Source organism: Watersipora subatra, chromosome 9 (assembly GCF_963576615.1).
Source record: "Watersipora subatra chromosome 9, tzWatSuba1.1, whole genome shotgun sequence".
In the NCBI taxonomy this organism is placed as follows: domain Eukaryota; kingdom Metazoa; phylum Bryozoa; class Gymnolaemata; order Cheilostomatida; family Watersiporidae; genus Watersipora; species Watersipora subatra.
Window position 1 is genome coordinate 30,956,370 of NC_088716.1, and position 26,332 is coordinate 30,982,701.

At 37.2% G+C, this 26,332-nt stretch overlaps 2 protein-coding genes across 2 annotated transcripts in view; one reads left to right on the top strand and one right to left on the bottom strand.

Annotated features, from left to right (window-relative positions):
• Window positions 1-6,472, top strand: part of LOC137403702 (synaptotagmin-1-like) — a 26,952-nt gene extending 20,480 nt beyond the window's left edge. Inside the window, exons 5-8 of the mRNA XM_068089715.1 lie at window positions 1,858-2,025; window positions 2,682-2,796; window positions 3,422-3,555; window positions 5,952-6,472. Coding sequence (XP_067945816.1) covers window positions 1,858-2,025; window positions 2,682-2,796; window positions 3,422-3,555; window positions 5,952-6,140 — 606 coding nt within the window. The 3' untranslated portion in view covers window positions 6,141-6,472. The remainder of the gene's footprint in view (window positions 1-1,857; window positions 2,026-2,681; window positions 2,797-3,421; window positions 3,556-5,951) is intronic.
• Window positions 6,473-17,866: 11,394 nt separating this feature from the next.
• LOC137404576 (NADH dehydrogenase [ubiquinone] 1 beta subcomplex subunit 2, mitochondrial-like) lies at window positions 17,867-25,270 on the bottom strand. Its single transcript, XM_068090803.1, has 4 exons — window positions 25,192-25,270; window positions 20,239-20,398; window positions 19,280-19,400; window positions 17,867-18,182 (listed from the first exon to the last, which is right to left on the bottom strand). Exons 2-4 carry the CDS (start codon window positions 20,394-20,396, stop codon window positions 18,084-18,086), a joined length of 378 nt encoding a protein of 125 aa, XP_067946904.1. The 5' UTR covers window positions 20,397-20,398; window positions 25,192-25,270; the 3' UTR covers window positions 17,867-18,083.
• Between the last annotated feature and the right edge of the window lie 1,062 nt (window positions 25,271-26,332).

The window sequence follows — 26,332 nt, forward strand, 5'->3', positions numbered from 1 at the left end:
TGATGTTTAGTTCATCTGAGGCTTGATGTTTAGTTCATCTGAGGCTTGATGTTTAGTTCATCTGAGGCTTGATGTTTAGTTCATCTGAGGCTTGATGTTTAGTTCATCTGAGGCTTGATGTTTAGTTCATCTGAGGCTTGATGTTTAGTTCATCTGAGGCTTGATGTTTAGTTCATCTGAGGCTTGATGTTTAGTTCATCTGAGGCTTGATGTCTAGTTCATCTGAGGCTTGATGTTTAGTTCATCTGAGGCTTAATGTTTAGTTCATCTGAGGCTTGATGTTTAGTTCATCTGAGGCTTGATGTTTAGTTCATCTGAGGCTTGATGTTTAGTTCATCTGAGGCTTGATGTTTAGTTCATCTGAGGCTTGATGTTTAGTTCATTTGAGGCTTGATGTTTAGTTCATCTGAGGCTTGATGTTTAGTTCATCTGAGGCTTGATGTTTAGTTCATCTGACGCTTGATGTTTAGTTCATCTGAGGCTTGATGTTTAGTTCATCTGAGGCTTGATGTTTAGTTCATCTGAGGCTTGATGTTTAGTTCATCTGAGGCTTGATGTTTAGTTCATCTGAGGCTTGATGTTTAGTTCATCTGAGGCGTGATGTTTAGTTCATCTGAGGCTTGATGTTTAGTTCATCTGAGGCTTGATGTTTAGTTCATCTGAGGCTTGATGTTTAGTTCATCTGAGGCGTGATGTTTAGTTCATCTGAGGCTTGATGTTTAGTTCATCTGAGGCTTGATGTTTAGTTCATCTGAGGCTTGATGTTTAGTTCATGTGAGGCTTGATGCTTAGTTCATCTGAGGCTTGATGTTTAGTTTATCTGAGGCTTGATGTTTAGTTCATCTGAGGCTTGATGTTTAGTTCATCTGAGGCTTGATGTTTAGTTCATCTGAGGCTTGATGTTTAGTGCATCTGAGGCTTGATGTTTAGTTCATCTGAGGCTTGATGTTTAGTTCATCTGAGGCTTGATGTTTAGTTCATCTGAGGCTTGATGTTTAGTTCATCTGAGGCTTGATGTTTAGTTCATCTGAGGCTTGATGTTTAGTTCATCTGAGGCTTGATGTTTAGTTCATCTGAGGCTTGATGTTTAGTTCATCTGAGGCTTGATGTTTAGTTCATCTGAGGCTTGATGTTTAGTTCATCTGAGGCTTGATGTTTAGTTCATCTGAGGCTTGATGTTTAGTTCATCTGAGGCTTGATGTTTAGTTCATCTGAGGCTTGATGTTTAGTTCATCTGAGGCTTGATGTTTAGTTCATCTGAGGCTTGATGTTTAGTTCATCTGAGGCTTGATGCTGTCTTAACCTTACTTTCCTATCACTTCTGTTCTGGGAGTTTAACAAGCACAGTTTTTGTTATCACAAATAACACTATAAGGTACATGCTTCAAGGTACGTTTCAGCTTATGAACTTCCTGTTACTATAGCCATGAATCCACTGTTCCAGCATTACAACTATTAGAAGACTTCTGTTCAACCCGCTTAATAACTCCTGAGTTCTCTATTTTCATTTTGTATTTCTTTTCTTTTGGCATGGAATGAAAACATCGTTTTGTTGGCAATTACTAACACCAATAAAAAGTTATACATATGTATGGTATTAGCATCTGCTGCTATGTTAGCATCTGCTGCTCACTTGTTTGAGTGCAATAAAACATTTAAAATAAGGAGACAACAAAACTGTTTTACAAAGGTAAAAGCCTTCTACTTAAGGCATCTTTCTTATAGGCGTACAACGCGTAGACCAAGTTTAGTAACAAATAAAAAGGCCTCTTGAATTCCATTAATCTGGCAACAAGCCAAGATTCATCATGTTTACGATTTTGCTGATTGAAACTTTAAACGCATAATTATTTACAGCAAAAGTTTGCAGAGCTCCAAGGAAAAATGCTGATACTGGCAGTGTACGACTTTGATAGGTTCAGTAAACATGACCAGATCGGACAGGTGGCTGTGCCACTAAACACAGTTGACATGTGTCAGACAGTTGAGAAGACTTGTGATATCATCAGCACTGCTGAAGAAAAGGTTTGCATTTAATCATATTTTGGTCTACCAACATAAATGAGGTAACACATCGGAAGAGTTCAGACGTAAAGTCGCAGCTTTAAGAACAGTTTCAAGTAGCGCTTCATCTTTCAACATGGTACAGTACTTCATCTGTCAGCCATAGGTTACTGTCACTATGGTTACATTCATAGTGACAGTAACCTATGGTTACTGGATGTAGTGTTATATGGTCGTAACTTATGGTCAACTATAGATTGCAACTTATAAATGTCGTAGGTTGGCCACAAGTAGTTGTCAACCTATGATGGACTTCTCCACATTATACAAAGAAGTTATGCCAGAAAGGAACTCCACATTTAATCATATTAATAATTGTTTGATAATTGCAGAGAAAAGTATTTTAAATCTACAATATATGTCAAACCATTTATATGATTATAGGGGCTAACTGTTGCCCTTTTTTATTTCTTTAGGATCTTTGTTTGGCATAATTTGGAAAGCATTTCTGTTTCAAGTGAAATTATTCTCAATAAAATAATGTGGATATATATATATATATATCTATACATATATATACATATATATATAATGCTCATTAAAATACTGTAACAAGGCAAGCCGCAACGAGTTTTATAAACAAAGATCACAAACTCACTCAGGTGTGTTTGTTACAGCAAACTCTAGGAGACATATGTTTCACCTTGAGATACAGCCCCCAGACTAGCAAACTAGTCATCACTATCATGGAGGCTAAAAATTTGAAAAAAATGGATGTTGGAGGACTTTCTGGTAAGTTGTAAAATAGAAAAGTAATTATTTGCAGGAAGTTTTGATCATTTTGCTAGTTCTCTACCCGTTTAAAACAGTGGTTCCAACTTCATCTCAAGTCTGTTTCAATATTCATGTATGTTTGAGGTATTTATAATGCATCCCAAATACATATGCCTATAGAAAGCTGACTTTCCTAAATTTAATCAAGTGTCAGCATGAAACATTTGTAGTCAATTTGCTTTACTCTCTCAATCAGTTTCACTCTATTTTGGTAAATGCAACATTCAACAGAACTTCATCTTGTTTTAGAGTTTATGTGAATTGAGCGCCTTCCACTGTAAAATTATTTTTCATTTACATCAGCAGCATTACATAAGTCCAAATACAAAGGAAATAACTAACTATTATGATATAACACAAATTTTTTGCAAATTATTTGTTGCCAAATCATTTATAACAATGGCAAAAATTAAAACAAAAAAATAACAGAATTATAGTACACTTGTTGGTCGTCATGAAAATGATTGGTAATCGCTTTAAAAATGTTTTATATAATTACAAAGAAAAACAATTGACCTTTGCAGATTAGCCAGCACATGTATCAGCTTATATCTCCTGCTAGTGCTAGTGCTATATATTGTAGACCCATATGTCAAGGTTGACCTCATGATGAATGGAAAGAGAATAAAGAAGAGGAAGACAACCATAAAGAAGTGTACTCTTACCCCCTACTTTAACGAATCTTTTAACTTCCAAGTTCCGTTTGAGCAGATACAGGTATGTCTTGAAGCTTTACTTTAATAAAAACCTTGTCTAATCATCTGTCGGTATGAAGCCACGCTAAGAGCGTTCGAAAAAGAGGATTGCACTGTACGGAAAGTTAAACCCGAATCTCTTGTTTCAAAGTAGTGCGCCATCACTACACCATTAAACCTTTGCTGCTAGGTAGAATAATTGTGCATATAGGTATTACTCATAATGACCTTTCATAGCGCATAGGACTGACAGCATATTAGTATACCTTAAGTAAAGGGGTTTAATATAATTGTTTTAACTAGCATTACACACATCTGTTAGTCTCTAGTGATTGATCTCAAACATTTAAACCTAAATTCCTTATTCTCAAGATTAACAAGTAGTTTGAGAAGGTTGGGTTGTTGGTAACTGTTGGTGTGAGACTTTGTTAATCTTGCCAAAGAATGTTTTAGTAATTACTGGTAGCAACACACTGCAAAGACCCAAAAAACTGGAGCTTTTATTCTGTACTTCTGTCTTGGCAAACTAAACTCTAATAGTCTTCAACTCACGAATCTAAAGCAACCTTCCACTATTCTCACCAATATGGCATCTTTGGTAGTGCTATTATGTCCTAACCAACATTTTTTGCAACTTTGTATTTAGTTGGTGTGATACTCACTGTTATTGAGTGGCTATCTAAACTATAAGAGACTACAGCTGGCATCTAGTTTAGTTACTATGATACTACAGCCAGTATCTAGTTGAGTTACTATATGAGACTACAGCTAGTATCTAGTTTAGTTACTATATGAGACTACAGCTAGTATCTAGTTGAGTTACTCAATGAGACTACAGCTAGTATTTAGTTAAGTTACTATATGAGACTACAGCTAGTATTTAGTTAAGTTACTATATGAGACTACAGCTAGTATCTAGTTGAGTTACTCAATGAGACTACAGCTAGTATTTAGTTAAGTTACTATATGAGACTACAGCTAGTATTTAGTTAAGTTACTATATGAGACTACAGCTAGTATCTAGTTAAGTTACTATATGAGACTACAGCTAGTATCTAGTTGAGTTACTATATGAGACTACAGCTAGTATTTAGTTAAGTTACTATATGAGACTACATATAAAATTTATTGTTGGACTGCAAATGAAGCAAAATCAAAATAATTTTGTCAAAACCTTTTATTTGAATTTATAAACATTTATGAACTTGAGAAAAATGACATTAACAGATATAAAATACAATTACTGCAATAATTACGAATTTTATTTAAAATAGCGTACAGGATTTGTTTATAGTATTTTCTGACTTTTCATTTTGAACACCTGACACCTACAATTGAAACCTACACCTTAGACCTACACTTGAGACCCACACCTTAGACCTACATTTCAAACCTACCCTTTAGACCTACACTTTAGACCTAAACCTTCAACCTACACCTGAGACCTACACCTGAGACCTACATCTTAGACCTACACCTTAGACTTACACTTTAGATGTACACCTTAGACCTACACCTGAGACCTACGCATAGATAGTTGAAGTTTTCTATTCTATAGATACAGTAATGAACCTTATAAGAGCTCTAGACCTTCTTGGTTCAGACTTTTAGAAACTCGATTTGTGTCTTGGTGGATTCTGCTACTGACAATGATTTGCTGATCATAATAAGGAGCATTCTAACTACTTAATTACAAAATTGATAGCAATAAGTTGGTTTCTTAGCAAAGACTGACTTCTGATGTAATTTTAACACTTCAATAAACTGTCTGTTATGAGCAGAATGGGATGTGAGCAGGATGTGAGCAGGTGTAACTGTACTTGTAATTGTACTACATACATGTATTTGTGTTCCAACTTGTAAGTAGATAAAAATATCTACTTACTTATATCTCTATATAGTATATATAATATATATACTCTATACTCTTACTTATATTTCTATAACACATAAAATCGTATTGCTCTTTACAGACAACTTTATGCTGCAAAAGTTTTTGACAAATCGACCACCCAAATGTGCTTAGCCTGTACCACACATTTATGTAGAGTGGTTTAGAATGCCTGCCCTACAAACAACCAGTTAAGGTTCAACTTCAGAAAAAGGTCACTGATGGTGGCCAAATGGCATCCAATCTTAAATTGCTCCCTGCAACTGGGCATGTCTCCAGTCATTGAAGCATTCTTGTCACTAGACCCAGACAAGTTCAGCCAAGATCGCAAAACCACTGATTGTGCAGCAGTTTGTTTTACAGAACCTACGCAGTCTTTGCTGGCAGTAAACTAAGCAGACGTCATACTTAAAAGTTGGTGGATTTCTGCCACACAAGTGTATGACTATACAAAGACTATCTAGAGTGGTTAAATTGCTTTACTTAGTTTATAGAAAACACAGTATTACACTCATTTCTATTTACAGAAAGTGCAGCTGCGAGCTACAGTTGTAGACTATGACAGAATTGGCACCAGTGATCCAATCGGTAGAGTCACTGTTGGCTGTGGAGTGTCTGGACCGGCCCAGAAACATTGGAGTGATATGCTGGCCAACCCTCGTCGCCCGGTTGCTCAGTGGCACCAGCTGCAGGAAATAGCTAACAATAAGAGCTGATTTCTGCAAACAACTAAATAAAATTTCTGACTCATCACTTTTTTATTGTTTTAGCTCAACCAAAGATGTATTATTAGTGTATGGTTTCGGAGTTGTCTGCTCAATGCATATATAGTTTAAGTAGAGAGAATAACTGTTGTGATTGCTCTATGGTTATCTTTGTAGAGAAGTTACTGAATAGACTTGAAGAATAAAGAATTTATGAATTCATAAATTATAAATCATAAACTAAAATCTTAAATTATGTATCTTGAATTAAAATTTTAAACTATATATAATTTGCTAAACCAATTTAACTTTGCTTATCCCATGTTATACCTTCTATTCTAAACATCCCTAGCTTAAAACCTACAGAAGTTTGAAAGTCGATTGTATCGTCTGGTAATGTTGTATTCATGTCTTAAGCTATAAGTTACAACTGTTATGTAATTCTCATTATCTTTATACCTATTCTTTGTGAATTTGTTCTTAATACACTTTCTGTTATGGACCCTTCTAACACCTCCTTGATAGTACGTATATGTAAATGCAAGAGGATCTTGTATTGATCATTTACTAATCATTTGATTTGACTGCCAGCAGCCTTTCTTAGTTGACTAAAAATATCTTAGTCTCACTTATATTTTTTGGCTCTGTAATCATCTATTTGGCCACGTCTTTTTTTAGCATTTTAATTGCAATCAAATTTTGTAGGTTTTAATCTTAAAAAATACTAGCAGTCAGATAACCTAAAACAACAACCAAAATTTAAAATAATGAAAGATCTTTATAGTTTTTGATAAAATCGTTTCAAAGTTTGGCGTGAGTGACTTATTAATTAGGAACAACAATCAGTAAAAAGCCAAATTGGAAAACCCATGATGTAATTCAAGTCTAAACAGTAGGAAACCAATATGTTAGTTGAAATCATACAATTGTGTACTTGCAACTATTAAACTTAGCGCTTAGCGATGGCAAGTTTGTGCAAGTGTGTGCAAAGCACATAAAAATGTATACAATAGACTCAAACAAATTAAGTAGAGAGTTACCAAAAATTATTCACATCAATTTAGACTGCTGAAAGTAATTTCAACCTTGGTGGTCTTTGTGAGAGACTAACGGGATAATACTGCAGTAGATGAGTCTAGACTCTAGACTATAGCATGAACATATCTTGCACCATGGTATTTTAATCATCAATGCTCATGTAAAGGACTCGAGTCGACTCGTCACTCCTTTATACCAAAAGAATCAGCATATTCGAGTTTGTTAAAAATATATATTTACTAATCCAAATATACCACTTTACAATAAAGAGTATAAATATAATACAGGTGCCTGCATTCTCTCGTGCTCTCTTATCCGCAGCTGTACATCGAGTGAAGGGACTGCAGCTATTTATATAACCTTTGGCTCGAGCCTTCCGTTCCAAGGCCGTTCCAAGGAGGCCGGCAGATTGGCCCTTATCTAGTCGGATTGGTCATGTTCGGTTGGCTCTGGCTCTAAAACCTTGTTCCCATATTGGATGCAAGACCACGGCTGTAATCTCATGCAGCAAAACACTTGTGGTGCTAGGCTTGGCGACTTATGTTCACATAAAACTGCGTACCGGATTATCGCATAAAATTGGCCACTCCCAAAGCCGCTTCAAAAAGGCTGACCTTCAATTGTGCATTTTGAAAATATTTTGCCTGCAGCTCTTTGTGAAAGTTGAACAGCTCCGAACTCTTACATTGACCAGCAACAACTACCGGCGGTACTTGGTGGTACTCAGCACAAAGGTTCTGATTCTATCGCCAATAGCCCTGCGATCCTGCTCTGTTACTGGCGGTAAAACACTGCCCAAAACACTGCCACAGGTGCTTTCAGTGGCCCAGTGACCAGGTTTAAGCTGGCTGGCTCACTTGAGAAACCAGTCAATTTTTTTGCACTCATATACATGTATATTACCGATGTATCTGTTTGAAATTGAATGAGGTCGCTTCACCGCTTATACATATCATAAAACAAGACTTTTAAATCGCTATCAGAATATTTTTACAAGCTAACGCAGTGCCCCTAGCCAGCATTGTTTGTTGTGATTGCTTTGCTTGGCTTTGATAGCAATTATCAGAAAAAGGTGCATTACTTGTGCTGGTTTTACAATTTTGCAAGCAAATTGTTCTCATATATAATACATAAACAGTATATATATTACTTTACATTAGTTCTATAATTCAAGTTTAAATCTTCGCCATAATAATATTCATTCATTTATTCATAATATTCACAAAGAGTGTTAGGAAAAAAGATCATACGCAGTAAAGCATACATTTGAATTCAAAGTCAAGCATGCTACCACTGTGTCACTAGACCACCTTGCTAAGCATGCTACCACTGTGTCACTAGACCATCTTGCTAAGCATGCTACCACTGTGTCACTAGACCACCTTGCTAAGCATGCTACCCCTGTGTCACTAGACCACCTCGCTAAGCATGCTACCACTGTGTCATTAGACCACCTTGCTAAGCATGCTACCATTCTGTCACTAGACCACCTTGCTAAGTATGCTACCACTGTGTCGCTAGACCACCTTGCTGAACAGAAAAACAATTGAGCACATGGTTATTACTCATGACAATCTCTCACGGCGCACAGAGCTGGCAGTGTACTAGAATGTGTTATTAACTGCTTCCTGTGGCAGAAGTCTTGACAGGAAAGAGGTGTCAGCTTAGAAATAACTACATAGACATGTCTGATGCAGTTGTGGATCAAGTATTGAATCATTGATTAGTCTAGTTGAATCAGGCAGCTAGGAGCTGATTTACTCAGATCTTAAATCAGAACAGTCGTTGCTGCCTGAGGAATTTCACAAACTCAGTCTAACAGACTGCAGGTAAAGCGAAACTAAGCACTGATTGCGAAAAAGCAAAGCCTACTTATCCTGACCTCGTTAGAAGTAAGCAAATCTTTAGTTCTAGCTATCAGAGCTGATTTCTTTACAACATCAACTGGACAAATCGGTCATTTACAGTGCAGCTTATCAGTGAGGAACAAAGCTTAAGGAGTTGTCTTGCCTTCATTGTTCATAAAGGCTGTGAGCTTACATCTGACAATCCGTAAGTTACTTAATATAGCTTTTGTTAAGTTGTCAATAAGGTTTTGTCTTAGACTTTTCGCTAACCTCTAATGACCTCTCACTTCCAGCAATCTGGTTAATGCATAACGTATTGCAGTTGAGTTACATTTACGGGAGTAGACAGCGATGAAGAGGATTTCATCTTGAGAGAGATAGAAAGAGGGAGAGAGAGAGTACAGTGTTACCATGAATCATGTTTCTTCCTATCCAAAGCGGGTGTATAAAAATGGGAAACCAGAAAAAACTTTACAGATGAGAGCATCAACTCCAGCATGGATAAGCAATGCTGAGCAAGTGGCAAGATTTCGTAATAAGACAGAAATGAGAGAACTGAAATACTACTGTAAGGGTGTTGACAACAGCTTCAGGTTAACAACTACTACTGTAAGGGTGTTGACAACAGCTTCAGGTTAACAACTATTGTGCGATAATACTGTTATTGGAGTGGAAAAACTGTGATGTTGATTTATTAATCATCCTTGGAACTTCCACGCTCTTTCATAGACATCTGTGCACATAGATGCGCACACATCCTTTGAGAAATCCTCAAAAATTTCTTTTTGTGGTTTTTTTGGGGAATAAAACCCAAATCTCGTGTTTGCAAGTTAAAAGTTCAGGATCACCAGGTCATGGCTGATTTCACCATAGACATCTAATTCAGTTTTTACAGATGCTCGCTTGGCTATCTGCTTATAAAATATAAACAAAAAAGCAATTATGGTATCCAGTTCGTCAATTCGTTTCCAATAGATTGGAAAATGGTCATGAATTAAACAGCTTGTAGTTAATACCTTTTGCCTAACATTTTCAAACTTGCAATGGTAATTATGGTAGCCCACAAGTTTTACCGCGTTTGATCCTAACCCTAGCATTAGTTGAGGTTAATTTGCTTATCTACCTGAGCTGATACTATTTATAGAATGAAGTATGTCGGTCTAGCTGATACTATTTATAGAATGAAGCATGTCGGTCTAGCTGATACTATTTATAGAATGAAGCGTGTCGGTCTAGCTGATACTATTTATAGAATGAAGCGTGTCGGTCTAGCTGATACTATTTATAGAATGAAGCGTGTCGGTCTAGCTGATACTATTTATAGAATGAAGCATGTCGGTCTAGCTGATACTATTTATAGAATGAAGCGTGTCGGTCTAGCTGATACTATTTATAGAATGAAGCATGTCGGTCTAGCTGATACTATTTATAGAATGAAGCGTGTCGGTCTAGCTGATACTATTTATAGAATGAAGCGTGTCGGTCTAGCTGATACTATTTATAGAATGAAGCGTGTCGGTCTAGCTGATACTATTTATAGAATGAAGCATGTCGGTCTAGCTGATACTATTTATAGAATGAAGCGTGTCGGTCTAGCTGATACTATTTATAGAATGAAGCATGTCGGTCTAGCTGATACTATTTATAGAATGAAGCATGTCGGTCTAGCTGATACTATTTATAGAATGAAGCGTGTCGGTCTAGCTGATACTATTTATAGAATGAAGCGTGTCGGTCTAGCTGATACTATTTATAGAATGAAGCGTGTCAGTCTAGCTGATACTATTTATAGAATGAAGCGTGTCGGTCTAGCTGATACTATTTATAGAATGAAGCATGTCGGTCTAGCTGATACTATTTATAGAATGAAGCATGTCGGTCTAGCTGATACTATTTATAGAATGAAGCGTGTCGGTCTAGCTGATACTATTTATAGAATGAAGCGTGTCGGTCTAACTGATACTATTTATAGAATGAAGCATGTCGGTCTAGCTGATACTATTTATAGCTGATATCAAAATGTACTTTTTATGAAGTTCAAAGAAGCATCTTTACAGTAAAAGTGATGCTTACATATATTATCACCCGCTACAACTTACCCATTAATCACTGCTCTGCAACACGCTACCTAAAAATATATATGATTCTAAAGATTCTATGATTCATTCTATGATTCATTCTATGTAATAAAAAAGTGTTTGCACAGAAAAAAGTTTATTTGTAGTTAACATATAACAAAAGTTACCATTCTAACTTTCAAACTTCATATCATGAGAAAAGCGTTTTGTGCAGTTCAAATAAATTACGAGAAAAAATTTAAACAACTGTACAGAATTTCAAATTTTTTCAAGCACCCTAACTTTTAAATTTTGTATCATGTTTTGTTGAAATAAATTTAGAGAGAAAAGAAAAGGTGTAGAGTCTGTTGTGCTGTAATGGATAGAGTCTGTTGTGCTGTAATGGATAGAGTCTGTTATGCTGTAATGGATAGAGTCTGTTGTGCTGTAATGGATAGAGTCTGTTATGCTGTAATGGATAGAGTCTGTTGTGCAGTAATGGATAGAGTCTGTTGTGCTGTAATGGATAGAGTATGTTGTGCTGTAATAGATAGAGTCTGTTGTGCTGTAATGGATAGAGTCTGTTGTGCTGTAATGGATAGAGTCTGTTATGCTGTAATGGATAGAGTCTGTTGTGCAGTAATGGATAGAGTCTGTTGTGCTGTAATGGATAGAGTATGTTGTGCTGTAATGGATAGAGTCTGTTGTGCTGTAATAGATAGAGTCTGTTGTGCTGTAATAGATAGAGTCTGTTGTGCTGTAATAGATAGAGTCTGTTGTGCTGTAATGGATAGAGTCTGTTATGCTGTAATGGATAGAGTCTGTTGTGCAGTAATGGATAGAGTCTGTTGTGCTGTAATGGATAGAGTCTGTTGTGCTGTAATAGATAGAGTCTGTTGTGCTGTAATAGATAGAGTCTGTTGTGCTGTAATAGATAGAGTCTGTTGTGCTGTAATAGATAGAGTCTGTTGTGCTGTAATGGATAGAGTCTGTTGTGCTGTAATGGATAGTCTGTTGTGCTGTAATGGATAGAGTCTGTTGTGCAGTAATGGATAGAGTCTGTTGTGCTGTAATGGATAGAGTCTGTTATTGCAAGTAATGGAGAGTATGGTAGTAATGGATAGAGTCTGTTGTGCTGTAATAATTAGAGTCTGTTGTGCTGTAATAGATAGAGTCTGTTGTGCTGTAATGGATAGAGTCTGTTGTGCTGTAATGGATAGAGTCTGTTGTGCTGTAATGGATAGAGTCTGTTGTGCTGTAATGGATAGAGTCTGTTGTGCAGTAATAGATAGAGTCTGTTGTGCTGTAATGGATAGAGTCTGTTATGCTGTAATGGATAGAGTCTGTTGTGCTGTAATGGATAGAGTCTGTTGTGCTGTAATGGATAGAGTCTGTTGTGCAGTAATGGATAGTCTGTTGTGCTGTAATAGATAGAGTCTGTTATGCTGTAATGGATAGAGTCTGTTATGCTGTAATGGATAGAGTCTGCTGTGCTGTAATGGGTAGAGTCTGTTGTGCTGTAATGGATAGAGTCTGTTGTGCTGTAATAGATAGAGTCTGTTGTGCAGTAATGGATAGAGTCTGTTGTGCTGTAATGGATAGAGTCTGTTATGCTGTAATGGATAGAGTCTGTTGTGCTGTAATGGATAGAGTCTGTTGTGCAGTAATGGATAGAGTCTGTTGTGCTGTAATGGATAGAGTATGTTGTGCTGTAATAGATAGAGTCTGTTGTGCTGTAATAGATAGAGTCTGTTGTGCTGTAATAGATAGAGTCTGTTGTGCTGTAATGGATAGAGTCTGTTGTGCTGTAATGGATAGAGTCTGTTGTGCTGTAATGGATAGAGTCTGTTGTGCTGTAATGGGTAGAGTCTGTTATTGCAAGTAATGGAGAGTATGGTAGTAATGGTAGAGTCTGTTGTTGCAACAAAAAATTACAATTATATGAGTTTACTTTGTTTCAATGTTGGCATCATAAGGCGTAAAATGTGGTATAAAGTGGTATAGAAACCCATAGCAAATATCATATGCAAACACCCCCAAGTAAAAATCATCAGAATTCTATAAACGTACTGTACATATTAAAAATTAGTAATAAAATAATATGTTAACCTTAGTAATTAGTGCCTTTTGTGGCTATGATTTGCCAGAGAATGTAACATTACGATCTACTACATACAGTACCTACCGTTTAGATTTCTTACCTTTAAGGCAGACGTATAACATAAAGGCTGTGTTTAACTTATATGAATTTAGGATACTAAAAACATACTTGAAGCTAAGATTTAGTATGTAGTTTGGTAAACTTCAACTTTTATATATATACATGTATATATATATATTACAAACATATTAAGATAAAATGGTTAATTCAAAGAAATAGTTGTGTACTTGTAGGCATGCTCTGCAGACCTTAAATTACAAGAGAAGGCAACTACAATCAGACTTTAGCAAATTGCAGAAAACTGAAGCTCTGTATGAGAGACCATCAATCTCTCCAACATATGTGATTGTCACAAGAAGGTAAGAGGCAGCCCAAAAAGTTATTTGCTCTAGACGCCGTTGCTGTTATGATTGACATTGTTCAGCTAAATAAATTGATGTCTTCGGTGTACCGGCACGTCTGCTGGTGTCACACGCAAAATAACTAAAAGTTAGAGACTACATAGGTATTCTCTAAATTTTTACAATGTGAAGAACATTGCTTGATAAAAAACTTTTACGCTAAAAAAATACATTTTTCTGCAAAAGCTCACAATACTTTGAAAGGTTATGTTAGTCATGTAGTTGATAGGAGAATTTGCATAAAATTGTGACACACAACTATGCATACCGCATCGCTGTGCGCATACCACATCGCTGTGCACATGCCACATCGCTGTGTGCATACCACATCGATGTGTGCATACCATATCGCTGTGTGCATACTACACCGCTGTGCGCACACCACATCGCTGTGCACATGCCACATCGCTGTGTGCATACCACATCGATGTGTGCATACCACATCGCTGTGTTCATACCACATTGCTGTGTTCATACCACATTGCTGTGTGCATACCGCATCGCTGTGCGCATACCACATCACTGGGTTCATACCACGTTGCTGTGTGCAAAGCCCATTGATGTGTACATTCCACATCATTGTGCACATGCCACATAACTGTGCGCATACCACATCATTGTGTTCATACCATATTACCATGTGCATGGTTATAGTTTACTATATACTAAATTGAAAACTATTGTTAAAATACATACAATGAACATGACATGACTATTGATCCTGTCAATGATCAATAATAAAGGGTCATGAATAAAGGGTTGGTTCTCAAAAACCTCTTGACTGACAATGACTTCAGTTGTGAGCACTTTCTAAAGAGAAGGCAACTCCAGTTACCTTCTCAGCTTTTATGCCGTTATCTCCATCACTTACATATAAACCTGCTAAATTAGAAGATCTGTTTGCACACTGCACAATACTATGCTTTTCAAATAATCATCAGACTCCGACTTGGATATACAACTTTTTGATCTGGTAAATTTCACAAACACCATTACTTTACATCTGCTTTTGCAAGTAGAAAAGACATCGCTCATCTTAGTTACATGTAAATATATCTATACATATATAGATTCATATTTATATATATAAATTAGTAGAGAATTAGATAGAGTACTTGGTTAGCTAGTGTCAGTGTTGACATCAGGCTGTAATCTCAACCGAGATCAACAGCCTAATGATTGTACAAGCACAAAACTGCCAATAGCTAACCAAGATATGCATTCTATCTAATTCTCTACTAATTTATACAGCTCTATTCTATCTTGAGCAGTGTGGTGTCAATATATGTACATATACATCTGATGTGTAGGCTGGTCTAGCTCATTCGCAGAACTGGCAGTTTGTGATTCATTTGCAGCGCTGCTGCACTCTTACCAGATATCAAAGGAAGTGATAAGGAGAGACGCGCATCTAAAGTGCCAATTCACTCACTAGTTTGTCCAACTTAGAAGAGACAGAAAACCAACATGTTCACCTTTCCTGGCTGGAAAGTACATGCCGATGCCATTTCTGATGCAGCGATGGCATCTCCAAGTGAAACCAAATTACAAGCTAAAGACCATCGTAACAACCTGTCAAGCAGTGATCGAATTTCTAAAACTTTTAGTAGTAGTCTGTGCAGTTCAAAGAATTATAACTTTCGTGCTCAGTCACATGTCAGCTGTCGCAAGGAAACCCTCAGTCTTCCAGAAATACTGCTGAAGCAAAACATGATCACGCAAAGTTAAAACTGGAAGCCAAACAAAATTGTAGAAATTTTCAGGTGAGTGCATATCTGCCCAAATATCTGCTTACTAGCAGATATGCTTGCTCAGCCACCCCAAATATGATAAGCTTGCTCAACCACCCCAAATATTGACAATACGGTCAGATTATAGGCTAATCCAAAGAAGCCCTTTGACAGCTTTGGTTAATAATGTGAATTCTGTATCAAGTTGATGCACCAATTAAGATTTGCAAATAGGGAACTTTTAATTGGCTTGTTGCGAGCCTGTGATGTATGTATGCACCTGTGATGCAGTCTATAGTGATACAACTTGCTACACTTACCTGTCATGCATTTTCTGTAAGAGTCTGAGTTGGCATGCTGCTACCTGTTGCACATTGTCTGTAACTATCAGTATGAGATGGCATGCTGCTACCTGTTGCACATTGTCTGTAATTCTCAGTATGAGAGGGCATGCTGCTACCTGTTGCACATTGTCTGTAACTCTCAGTATGAGAGGGCATGCTGCTACCTGTTGCACATTGTCTGTAACTCTCAGTATGAGAGGGCATGCTGCTACCTGTTGCACATTGTCTGTAACTCTCACTATGAGATGGCATGCTGCTACCTGTTGCACATTGTCTGTAACTCTCACTATGAGATGGCATGCTGCTACCTGTTGCACATTGTCTGTAACTCTCAGTATGAGAGGGCATGCTGCTACCTGTTGCACATTGTCTGTAACTCTCAGTATGAGATGGCATGCTGCTACCTGTTGCACATTGTCTGTAACTCTCAGTATGAGATGGCATGCTGCTACCTGTTGCACATTGTCTGTAACTCTCAGTATGAGAGGGCATGCTGCTACCTGTTGCACATTGTCTGTAACTCTCAGATGAGAGGGCATGCTGCTACCTGTTGCACATTGTCTGTAACTCTCAGTATGAGAGGGCATGCTGCTACCTGTTGCACATTGTCTGTAACTATCAGTATGAGATGGCATGCTGCTACCTGTTGCACATTGTCTGTAATTCTCAGTATGAGAGGGCATGCTGCTACCTGTTGCACATTGTCTGTAACTCTCAGTATGAGAGGGCATGCTGCTACCTGTTGCACATTGTCTGTAACTCTCAGTATGAGATGGCATGCTGCTACCTGTTGCACATTGTCTGTAACTCTCACTATGAGATGGCATGCTGCTACCTGTTGCACATTGTCTGTAACTCTCAGTATGAGATGGCATGCTGCTACCTGTTGCACATTGTCTGTAACTCTCACTATGAGATGGCATGCTGCTACCTGTTGCACATTGTCTGTAACTCTCAGTATGAGAGGGCATGCTGCTACCTGCTGCACATTGTCTGTAATTCTCAGTATGAGATGGCATGCTGCTACCTGTTGCACATTGTCTGTAACTCTCAGTATGAGATGGCATGCTGCTACCTTTTGCACATTGTCTGTAACTCTCAGTATGAGATGGCATGCTGCTACCTGTTGCACATTGTCTGTAACTCTCAGTATGAGTTGGCATGCTGCTACCTGTTGCACATTGTCTGTAACTCTCAGTATGAGAGGGCATGCTGCTACCTGTTGCACATTGTCTGTAATTCTCAGTATGAGAGGGCATGCTGCTACCTGTTGCACATTGTCTGTAACTCTCAGTATGAGTTGGCATGCTGCTACCTGTTGCACATTGTCTGTAACTCTCAGTATGAGATGGCATGCTGCTACCTGTTGCACATTGTCTGTAACTCTCAGTATGAGATGGCATGCTGCTACCTGTTGCACATTGTCTGTAACTCTCAGTGTGAGATGGCATGCTGCTACCTGTTGCACATTGTCTGTAACTCTCAGTATGAGATGGCATGCTGCTACCTGTTGCACATTGTCTGTAACTCTCAGTGTGAGAGGGCATGCTGCTACCTGCTGCACATTGTCTGTAACTCTCAGTATGAGAGGGCATGCTGCCATCTGTTGCACATTGTCTGTAACTCTCAGTATGAGAGGGCATGCTGCTACCTGTTGCACATTGTCTGTAACTCTCAGTATGAGAGGGCATGCTGCTACCTGTTGCACATTGTCTGTAATTCTCAGTATGAGATGGCATGCTGCTACCTGTTGCACATTGTCTGTAACTCTCAGATGAGATGGCATGCTGCTACCTGCTAACCATTGTCTATAGCTATCATTAAGTTTTGTTTACACCGTCCATACACCAAGTAGTCTTGAGATCTGATTTGCAATTGCGTTCACTCTGCACCAAATGTAAATGACAAGTACAAAGTTAAAAACGCGTTTTGAAAAACGTGACAAACACTCGATGTCCTTGTTTTAGGTGAGTAAAAAGAAAACCTACCCAAGGTCACCAGCCAGGTACTATAAACTTTTTAATCTCTGCGGGATAAAAGGACATAACTCCAAATTCCTAACACATTGATAAAACAGCTATTTGCTAATATCAGCAGAGTTTGTGGAAAGTTCAGAGAGAATGGCTAGCTCAACTCTCCTGCAGGTTTTTCACCGCTAACTTTAATTACATCATCATGTATATTTTATATATTAAAATAGATATATACAATGCACACAGAACATCTCAAGGGAATCCCAGTCTGGTATCTATTGGCCACTGACACAAGCAAACCTACATGTATAGTTAAACGAACCAATCCACGGAAATAACAGAAATGTCCACTCAAAGACCTGAAACCAAACAGTTAACCAGAGAATTCTCAAAAGCCACACGCCCTATCCCTCATCTTCCTCCTCCATTTCAATCTCTATCTCATTGGGAATCCCCAGCTCCTTGTCTGTCCATGATTTTGCATCTGGCCACTCGTAATGACCCTGTGAAGATAACCAAATTGTGTGAATTATCAACTAAGACATGTTGTGGTGGAAACTAGCCAGCCCCCAGTCTGAGCTAGAAGCTCGGCGCAGGACCGAAAGCTGAACCAAAAGGGGGTGGAGCTGGTACCTCTCCAAGCATATTATCAATCAACACAAAAGTGAAAAAAATCAAAACACCATTGTACTTGCTTTGTGTTTCTCTGTATGCACCTTTTTGGTGTGGTGTGAGTGAAAGAGTCTTGCAGGCTTTTCTTTATAATATTGTTTTTTTAAACAAGAAAGATCGATCCTCCACACCTACAGCTATGCTATACATATAGCTATGCTATACATATCTTTGACAGCTAAAAGCTATGCTAGCCACAATTACTCACTACTAGTTTTCTGACAAGCGAGCCAGTTTCTGGATATCAAAATGTTGAAAGTTTTGATGAAATTGTACAATATTACTACAAGATAAACAAACGCACGGCTATCAACAGTTTTGATGAAATTTTACAATATTACTACAAGATAAACAAACACATGGCTATCAACAAGTTTTGTTGTTTTGCTCAAGATGAATTTTCTACACAAAAATCGCATACTGGCCGACTTCACAATTGCAAATGACCTGCTAAAAGCCAGTTTCATACACAGTGTATTAGGACACAGTGCATTACGACACAGTGCATTACGACACAGTGCATTACGACACAGTGCATTACGACACAGTGCATTACGACACAGTGCATTACGACACAGTGCATTACATGAGTGCCATAAGGGCAATAACTATAACTGTATATTAATGATGCGCTGATATATAACAATATAAAATGATGTAGGAAAAACAAACTGTCCTTCATTCCCAGGTTTTTCTGTCCCTTCACACTGATGCTACAGCGAGTATGTTATTGTGCATACACTATGTACACTATGATGTGTACATTATATGTTGACTCGACACTTTACATTATATGGAAATTTTTACATAGTACGAAGCAAAAACTTCACATAAATTATTTACGTTATCTGAAATTTACGTTATAAGAGCTATGGAGTTATCTACTCCATAAGATATTTTCTAATAAAAATTAAGAAAATAAACTTACTAGGAGATGGTCAGACTCATACCAGAGTCCAGTCAGTATCCAGGTCCACATTAATGCAGAGACTGCCATAGCAAACAGGTAAGTTGACCTTGAATGTATGTGTATTGACCGATACGCGACTCTGCAATACAAACAATAACACAAAGTTACTAACTAAGCCGAGAGTATGACCTCGTTGTGCGATTAAAAGGGACACTTACCAAGTAAAAAAGGCATAACAAGTAATGATCTATTCATGACGACCCACAACATAGTTTACAGCAGAAGGGGTCTGCTACATGACTTATGCAAAATCGAAGTAACCCATTTTTGTAGCCCATTTTCTTTATCACAATCAGAAAATTCAAATAGAGTGATTCAAATTCAGTGAGCGTATTGAGCGCATTCAGACAAACATTAAAGTAGACTCGCTTTCAAACCTTCAAGTAAAATAAAGTGAATTAGCTCAAAAAAGCTAATGAAAGTTTTATGCATAACTGAGCCAAGGAATGGAACGGAGTCCCCGATATGATGGTCCCCGATATGATGGTCCCCGATATGATGGTCCCCGATATGATGGTCCCTGATATGATGGTCCCCGATATGATGGTCCCCGATATGATGGTCCCCGAAATGATGGTCCCCGATATGATGGTATGTTAAAACAGCGCACTCAAAATTTTCAAGTTACTCTCGTAATTCATAGTCAGCCAAACAGCGCGTTTAAAGCTTTGCACAACTTTTAGCAAGATTGAGAGTTGGAGATGTTAGGGGTGGCAGCGCTTGCCCACTTAATAACTTACAAGCCTGAGAAAACCAATCTCAACTTTGATTTAGTCTAACCGGGCAAATGCTGAAGCCAATACACCTTCATCCTTATCAAATTGAATGTTAGAGGGTGCAGCTCATGCGCAAACAACGGTAGGTCTAGACAGTCAAAGTTAGCCTAAACATGGATTGAACTCTGTGATGATACTTACGGCATGTGTTCTTCTAGAATCCATCTGTGGTATACTGTCTCAGGTATGTTGTCTATAGGTGAGGGTGGCGGTAGGGGCCTGGCAGAGGGAGTAGATCCAGCACGGGAACAGAGAACATTGACCGTCCTCGGCAGCAAGGACAACGGACGGCGAAACATGACTACATGATACAAAACATATACATGTACTTGACTTCCCATACAACTGTGACACGAGAACTTCTATCAAGAACATAAATGATACAACTTGAGCATTAAGCATGATATGATATTAGTATGCTTGGCATGAGTAGTCAGTATGTGCGTAATTATTCCATGGAAAGCAAGATGTCTGAGCGGTGTAGTGGTTACCATGCCGGTCTGTAAATATATCTATACATATATACATAAACACATAATATATACGTAAATACATCTATATATATTTCTCAGTGTTTGTGTGTAGCTGCGTCCAGCTATAGCTATTAAAATTCTGAAATTAAAATTTCACATTATGCTGGATTTGAACTCACAAATATTGCGTTGGCCATTACACAATCCAATTCTCTAACCACGAGACCACAAAAGCTCATGCAATACATGGCTCATACTACATAACGTATCCATCCTTTGCCATTTTCAACCAAAAATGACGTAGTACTTGAAACTATATGAACTCTATGAAATGCGATGCTTTTTTTGCGTTTTTGTGAACTTCTATTTCCGGTTTTTCGTAAAGTTCAATTGCTAAATCGCGGTGAAGGTCAATACTTTTTACGCGAACATTTGTGTCCTCTTGAGTAGTAATACCTCTATATTCTCTCACTGTTCGGTCAGACAAAGACAGTCCGATATCTCACTTTTACATATGTACCAGTGTCGAGAGGTACCAGTATCGTCATAATTAAAGTTTTGATGGGTAGCTTATGCTGGAATATTAACCTTTTTTATACACAAACACTCCTATGCAAGAATTATTATTATTAATTTAACATATTCAGGATTTTTATTTTGTTTTCCCAGTTTGTATTAACTGTATCATTACCAAATCAGCTTTTATTATAATCGTAGCAAAACAGATTTAATTTGAAACCCTTTTATAATTATTTCATTTATTTTTAAATTTATTTGATTTGCACAAAACATTTCCCTCATGATACAAAGTTTGAAAACCTTTACAGTTGTTTTTATTTTATATCTCAATTTATTACAACTACACAAAATACTTTTCTCATGATATGTAGTTTGAAAGTTAGAATGGCAAATGTTGTTATATGTTAAATACAAATAAACTTTCTATTATAACACTTTTTATTAGTTGAGCAACGCCGGGTTGTAGAGTTATTTTTATATATCTCAGTGTTTGCCTGCTAGTCATTTGTGTGTCCAGCTATAGCGATAAAGTTTAAGATATGGAAAATCCTCTTCGCAGTGGATTTGAACTCGGAACCAACTGATCTGCAGGCAAACATTCTATCCACTAAGCGACGCGACTACTTGCGATACTATAGAATAATTGTGTACATTGTTATTACCCATGCCAATCTTTAATGGTGAATAGCTAAAATACCTAAGCTTTACGCTTGAACTAATTTACTAAATGAAAAGATTTACTAGAAGGAAATATGTGCTAAGACTTCCCCAAAATGACATAAATATTAAATACATGTATATATAGTATAGACCTAATTAAGCTTATAGCACACACAAAAATAAACAAACACCTTTATTTAAAAACTAGATGTTAAATAAATGTTGATTTTCTAAAGCTAAAGTAAAAGCTGTTTTTATTACTCATGCAACACCGGGCATTCACCTAGTATATGCATACTGACAGGCTAGGTTTGTATAAAAATCAAATGGTATGGTTATATCGAAAAATAAAACCTTTAAAGTTATGATATAAAGCAGGAATAGAAGCAAACATACATACATAAATATATACGTGTATTATCATAGCTAGTTTCACCCTTAGGTTTATACCTCACAAAGGGTACACAACTCATCATATATCAATTTGAGTATTCTTATGCTTAATCAATGTCTGTAAGAGTTTACTAATATCAGACATCCCGCATATAATCTGACTGATTCTCAAATTGCCATAGCATCAGATCCATATGATTATGGTCTATCAAGAAAACAGTAAAACTGCATCTCCATTAACTCAATTACCGCCATAATTTACACTTTGGACTTTTCTCTCGTCCTAATGTATTGAGAGATACAATGGTGAAGATTGCAACAGGGTTTGAGGCTTTGAAGAGGCTAACTTTGAATCAACTTGAATTTCAAAGTCTTAAGGTAGTTAAAGAATAGAGAAAGCATAATATTTTTATGCTTTATTATTTATCTTGAGGTGTTGACTGATGTTCTAAAAAAGGAATCAAGGAGATTGACCAACCAGAAGCTGAGATATAGCCAGCCAAACACAGGTATCCCAAAAAACATAAGTGTTTTGGTAATCATCAATTTATGACGTATGAAATCGATTTGTGTGCCATTGGTCAATTAAGCCAACTAATGCGCTCTCCTATAACAATCACGGCGTTTTGATTGGTTTAATCCCTGGAAGTATAGAACAATCAAATTGGGCCTAACAATCATTGCTCTGACAATTCCGAACCAGTCCCTCTGACGTGTAGATTAGTTTTAGAATAAAATAATTACACGCATCTATTATTTCGCAACATTCTGCTATCACTTTCTACAAATTATATTAGTTACATCATTTATTCTATACGCAGTTATATTATTATTTTGTATAATATGCATCATGATTATTATATTAATCATAAAAAATAATCATAGATAAGATAATAGATCAATAGAAAAATCAAATCAAAAGTTATCGTTTTCTTTTCTTACAGCAAGAGCAGCACGGTCAAGTTATTCTTTTTTAAGATTATGGCTGTAGTGAACTTACAGTATGTTAATAGTGACAATAATCATGAAAATCAACTAAATGCTGCAGTAGATACACAATAGAAAAATGATGAATGAACAAAAATTCACATTCTCATTTCTTATTCTAAACGAACTGCAATCGCGGATGTCGCATATAGACTATACACGCGCCGTTCGTTGAACAGAGGATCTTCGGAGCATATCCGTGGAAATCGAGTTAAAATTTGAAGCACAATAGTCAAAATCTGCTCTTCTGTTTTGAAAAATCACGGCGAGGGGTTGTGGACAAATGCCTTTACCACACAATGTTTGCTTGATTTTCCTGAGAAACCAGAGCTAGTCTGTAAATTATTTACTATCGCGAGAAGCATTTCCCATCTCGTAGCCAAAACAATCATTATACGTAACGGCGGTAGGGGTGCACAACTCCGGCACATGAACATTAAGTCGATTTTATACGTCACAGTTTTCGGGATTTTCGAAGGGTTTTCCTCTGATTCTTTATTAGGTAGACCTGTGTTTGGCTGGCTATATCTCAGCTTCTAGTGGGTCAATCTTCTTGATTCTTTTTTTAGAGCATCAGTCAACACCTCAAGATAACTAATAAAGCATAAAAACATTATACTTTCTCTATTTTTTAAACGATTTCTCTGCTAAAGAAATGTTTCGGGAGACACGGCCACATAACTCAGCTACATAACTAGTCTGAACAGCGAGATACGCTTCAAAAATTTCCCTCATGCTAGTTTAAACGAAATGCTAAATATCCTTCAGTAGATTTTAATGATGGGAAAATGTCATTACTTTTGTTCACTTTTAATTGCGACTATTAAGGTAGCAGACAAATGTTGTACAGTTCGATGCTTCAAAATTGTAATTGGTTCTCATAGAAAATAAGTCGAGGTTGCAACTTATATTAAATCCTGCAGATTCGGACCTTGGACTCTTTAAGTTTAGTTACATTCAACTTGTACTTAATTTACACTTGAGCTATTTATGATATTCTTTCAAGAGGCATGATGCATATAAACTTTTGCTATTTCGATAGCAGGTAAAAAACTCCTATCATTTATATTTTTGTATCACCTCGTAAAGTTGTTCAGGTTAAACCACCTAGGTATGTAAGAGACGTGCCTCAGATAAATGCTAGTATAAACAATTTTAGGTCAGGTTTCCATAAAGCTAGATTGATATTCAGCATTTATTCAGACAAATACATGCAACCTCCACCTGTCTTGTGTGAAAGTGTAATGTACTACTCAGACCTACCAACCCAAGAGTGGGGCAATGCGTGAGATTTGGTTTTGAGGCAATTGATGTATCAATGATAGTATATATAAAATTGGGGAAATTGGGGCAAAAATCTCACGCATTTTCAATTTTCTTTGGGGTGATTGCGTGAGTCTCACGCCCAATGCGTGAGAGTTGGCAGGTATGGTACTATTGCTCTGTGTGACTCGTTTTTGTTTTGCTGGTTTCTGTGTATACTCACCAAATATACATGTACCTAGATGATAAGATTAGAGTAGATATAACATATAATGCACGCATAATTTGGTCTTACAATACCAATTTTCGCTGCTATCAGTTAACAGAAAACACTAAAAACGCTGAACACAAGTATGGTCTTGCTTGGGTGTATTCGACCTGAGCAGGCCTGCCAACCCAAGAGTGGGGCAATGCGTGAGATTTGGTTTAGGGGCAATTGATGTATCAATGATAGTATATATAAAATTGTGGAAATTGGGGCAAAGATCTCACGCATTTTCATTTTTTCTTTGGGGTGCTTGCGTGAGTCTCACGCCTAATGCGTGAGAGCTGGCAGGTATGGACCTGAGACAATGCCAAGTATTTTAGCGACTTTTGTGTATAGAAATTGCAGAAATTTTTTAGCACTTTTAATGAGCCAACGCACTTCGAACAAATCACATCACCGACGCCTGTGTTTCAACTGTAAACAAACCTATTAAAACTTATAACGATAATAAATTTTAAGAGTCATCTTAGTTACAGCTTACAAGCTAAGACGGTAACAAAAAATTTGTGTAAAAACTGGCCGTGAACTTACCGGATATCTAATAGCTGAGTGATAGCTCGGCTCGTTTTCATGTGCGAGGCCCCATATACCGGTAACAGAACGATTTTACGATTCGCTGTCGAAGGAAGCCCACTGAATTATACTACCCCTGTAATAGCATCGGCCTATCTAAACCAATGAACTTCCGTGCGACAATTTGAGCGCCATCTTGAACGGTGCTACCCAGGTTCCGGTTGTAATTAGTGAAATGGCGGATCATAGTTATCCCAAGAAAAACTCATTTATCTGCTGGAAATCAGTATTTTGCCATTAATTGCTACTGCTACAACAACTCTGAAACACGATATATATATCATTTCACAGGTGAGTTTAGCGTTTTATTCCTTCATTAGTAGCACTAGTACAGCAGTAGTTGTTTAGAAGCTTGCTAGCAACTGGTTAGTAGTAGCTTGCTAGTAGTAGCTGGTTAGTATTTTGCCAGTAGCTGATTAATAGCTTTTAGTAGTATCTGGTTATAAGCTTGCTAGCGGCTGGTTAGAAGCTTGCAGGTAGATGGTTTGTAGTAGCTTACTAATAGCTGGTTAGTAGTAGCTTACTGATAGCTGGTTAGTAGTAACTTGATAGTAGTAGCTGGCTAGTAGTTTCTAGTAGTAGCTGGTTATAAGCTTGCTAGTAGCTGGTTAGTAGTAGGTAGCTAATAATAGTAACTTATATAAGTTGTAGATATTGAAATTCAGCCAATGTTAGTGAATGTAGTTTCTTGTTGTGTTTCTGCAGAAAGTTGATAGCCTATTTGATATACTCAATGGTCGGTCAGTTGCAGGCCGTGGCTATAAACACCCTATAAGGTAGTTTAGTGTGTCTAACTCCGTTTTTTACTAGACACAAAGACGTATCTTATGAGTTTGAGAACAATGGATGATACACCTATATACAACATTAGGCGGTACTACATTTTCTTTGTTGAAATTGTTGCTTGTTTTACTGTTTGCTTCCTTTCTCTTCGCTATGGTCGAAATAGACTGAAATACTAATTCAAATTTTGGATTGAATCAGAATTACACACGTAATATTCTGGTAATGATCTATTGTTTGGTGACCTGATATAGTCTGTTATTTTTTCACAATATTTCAGTTTGTTTCTATGGTTAAATATTCTTCATCTATTGTT

What these genes read in the sequence shown, in the direction of transcription:
- LOC137404576 (XM_068090803.1), bottom strand. Translation starts at nt 20,396, where the DNA reads ATGTTTCGCCGTCCGTTGTCCTTGCTGCCGAGGACGGTCAATGTTCTC. An exon ending in ATTCTAGAAGAACACATGCC is followed by an intron (nt 19,401 to 20,238) that starts GTAAGTATCATC and finishes TTTGTATTGCAG; the next exon opens with AGTCGCGTATCGGTCAATAC. An exon ending in ATGAGTCTGACCATCTCCTA is followed by an intron (nt 18,183 to 19,279) that starts GTAAGTTTATTT and finishes TTATCTTCACAG; the next exon opens with GGTCATTACGAGTGGCCAGA.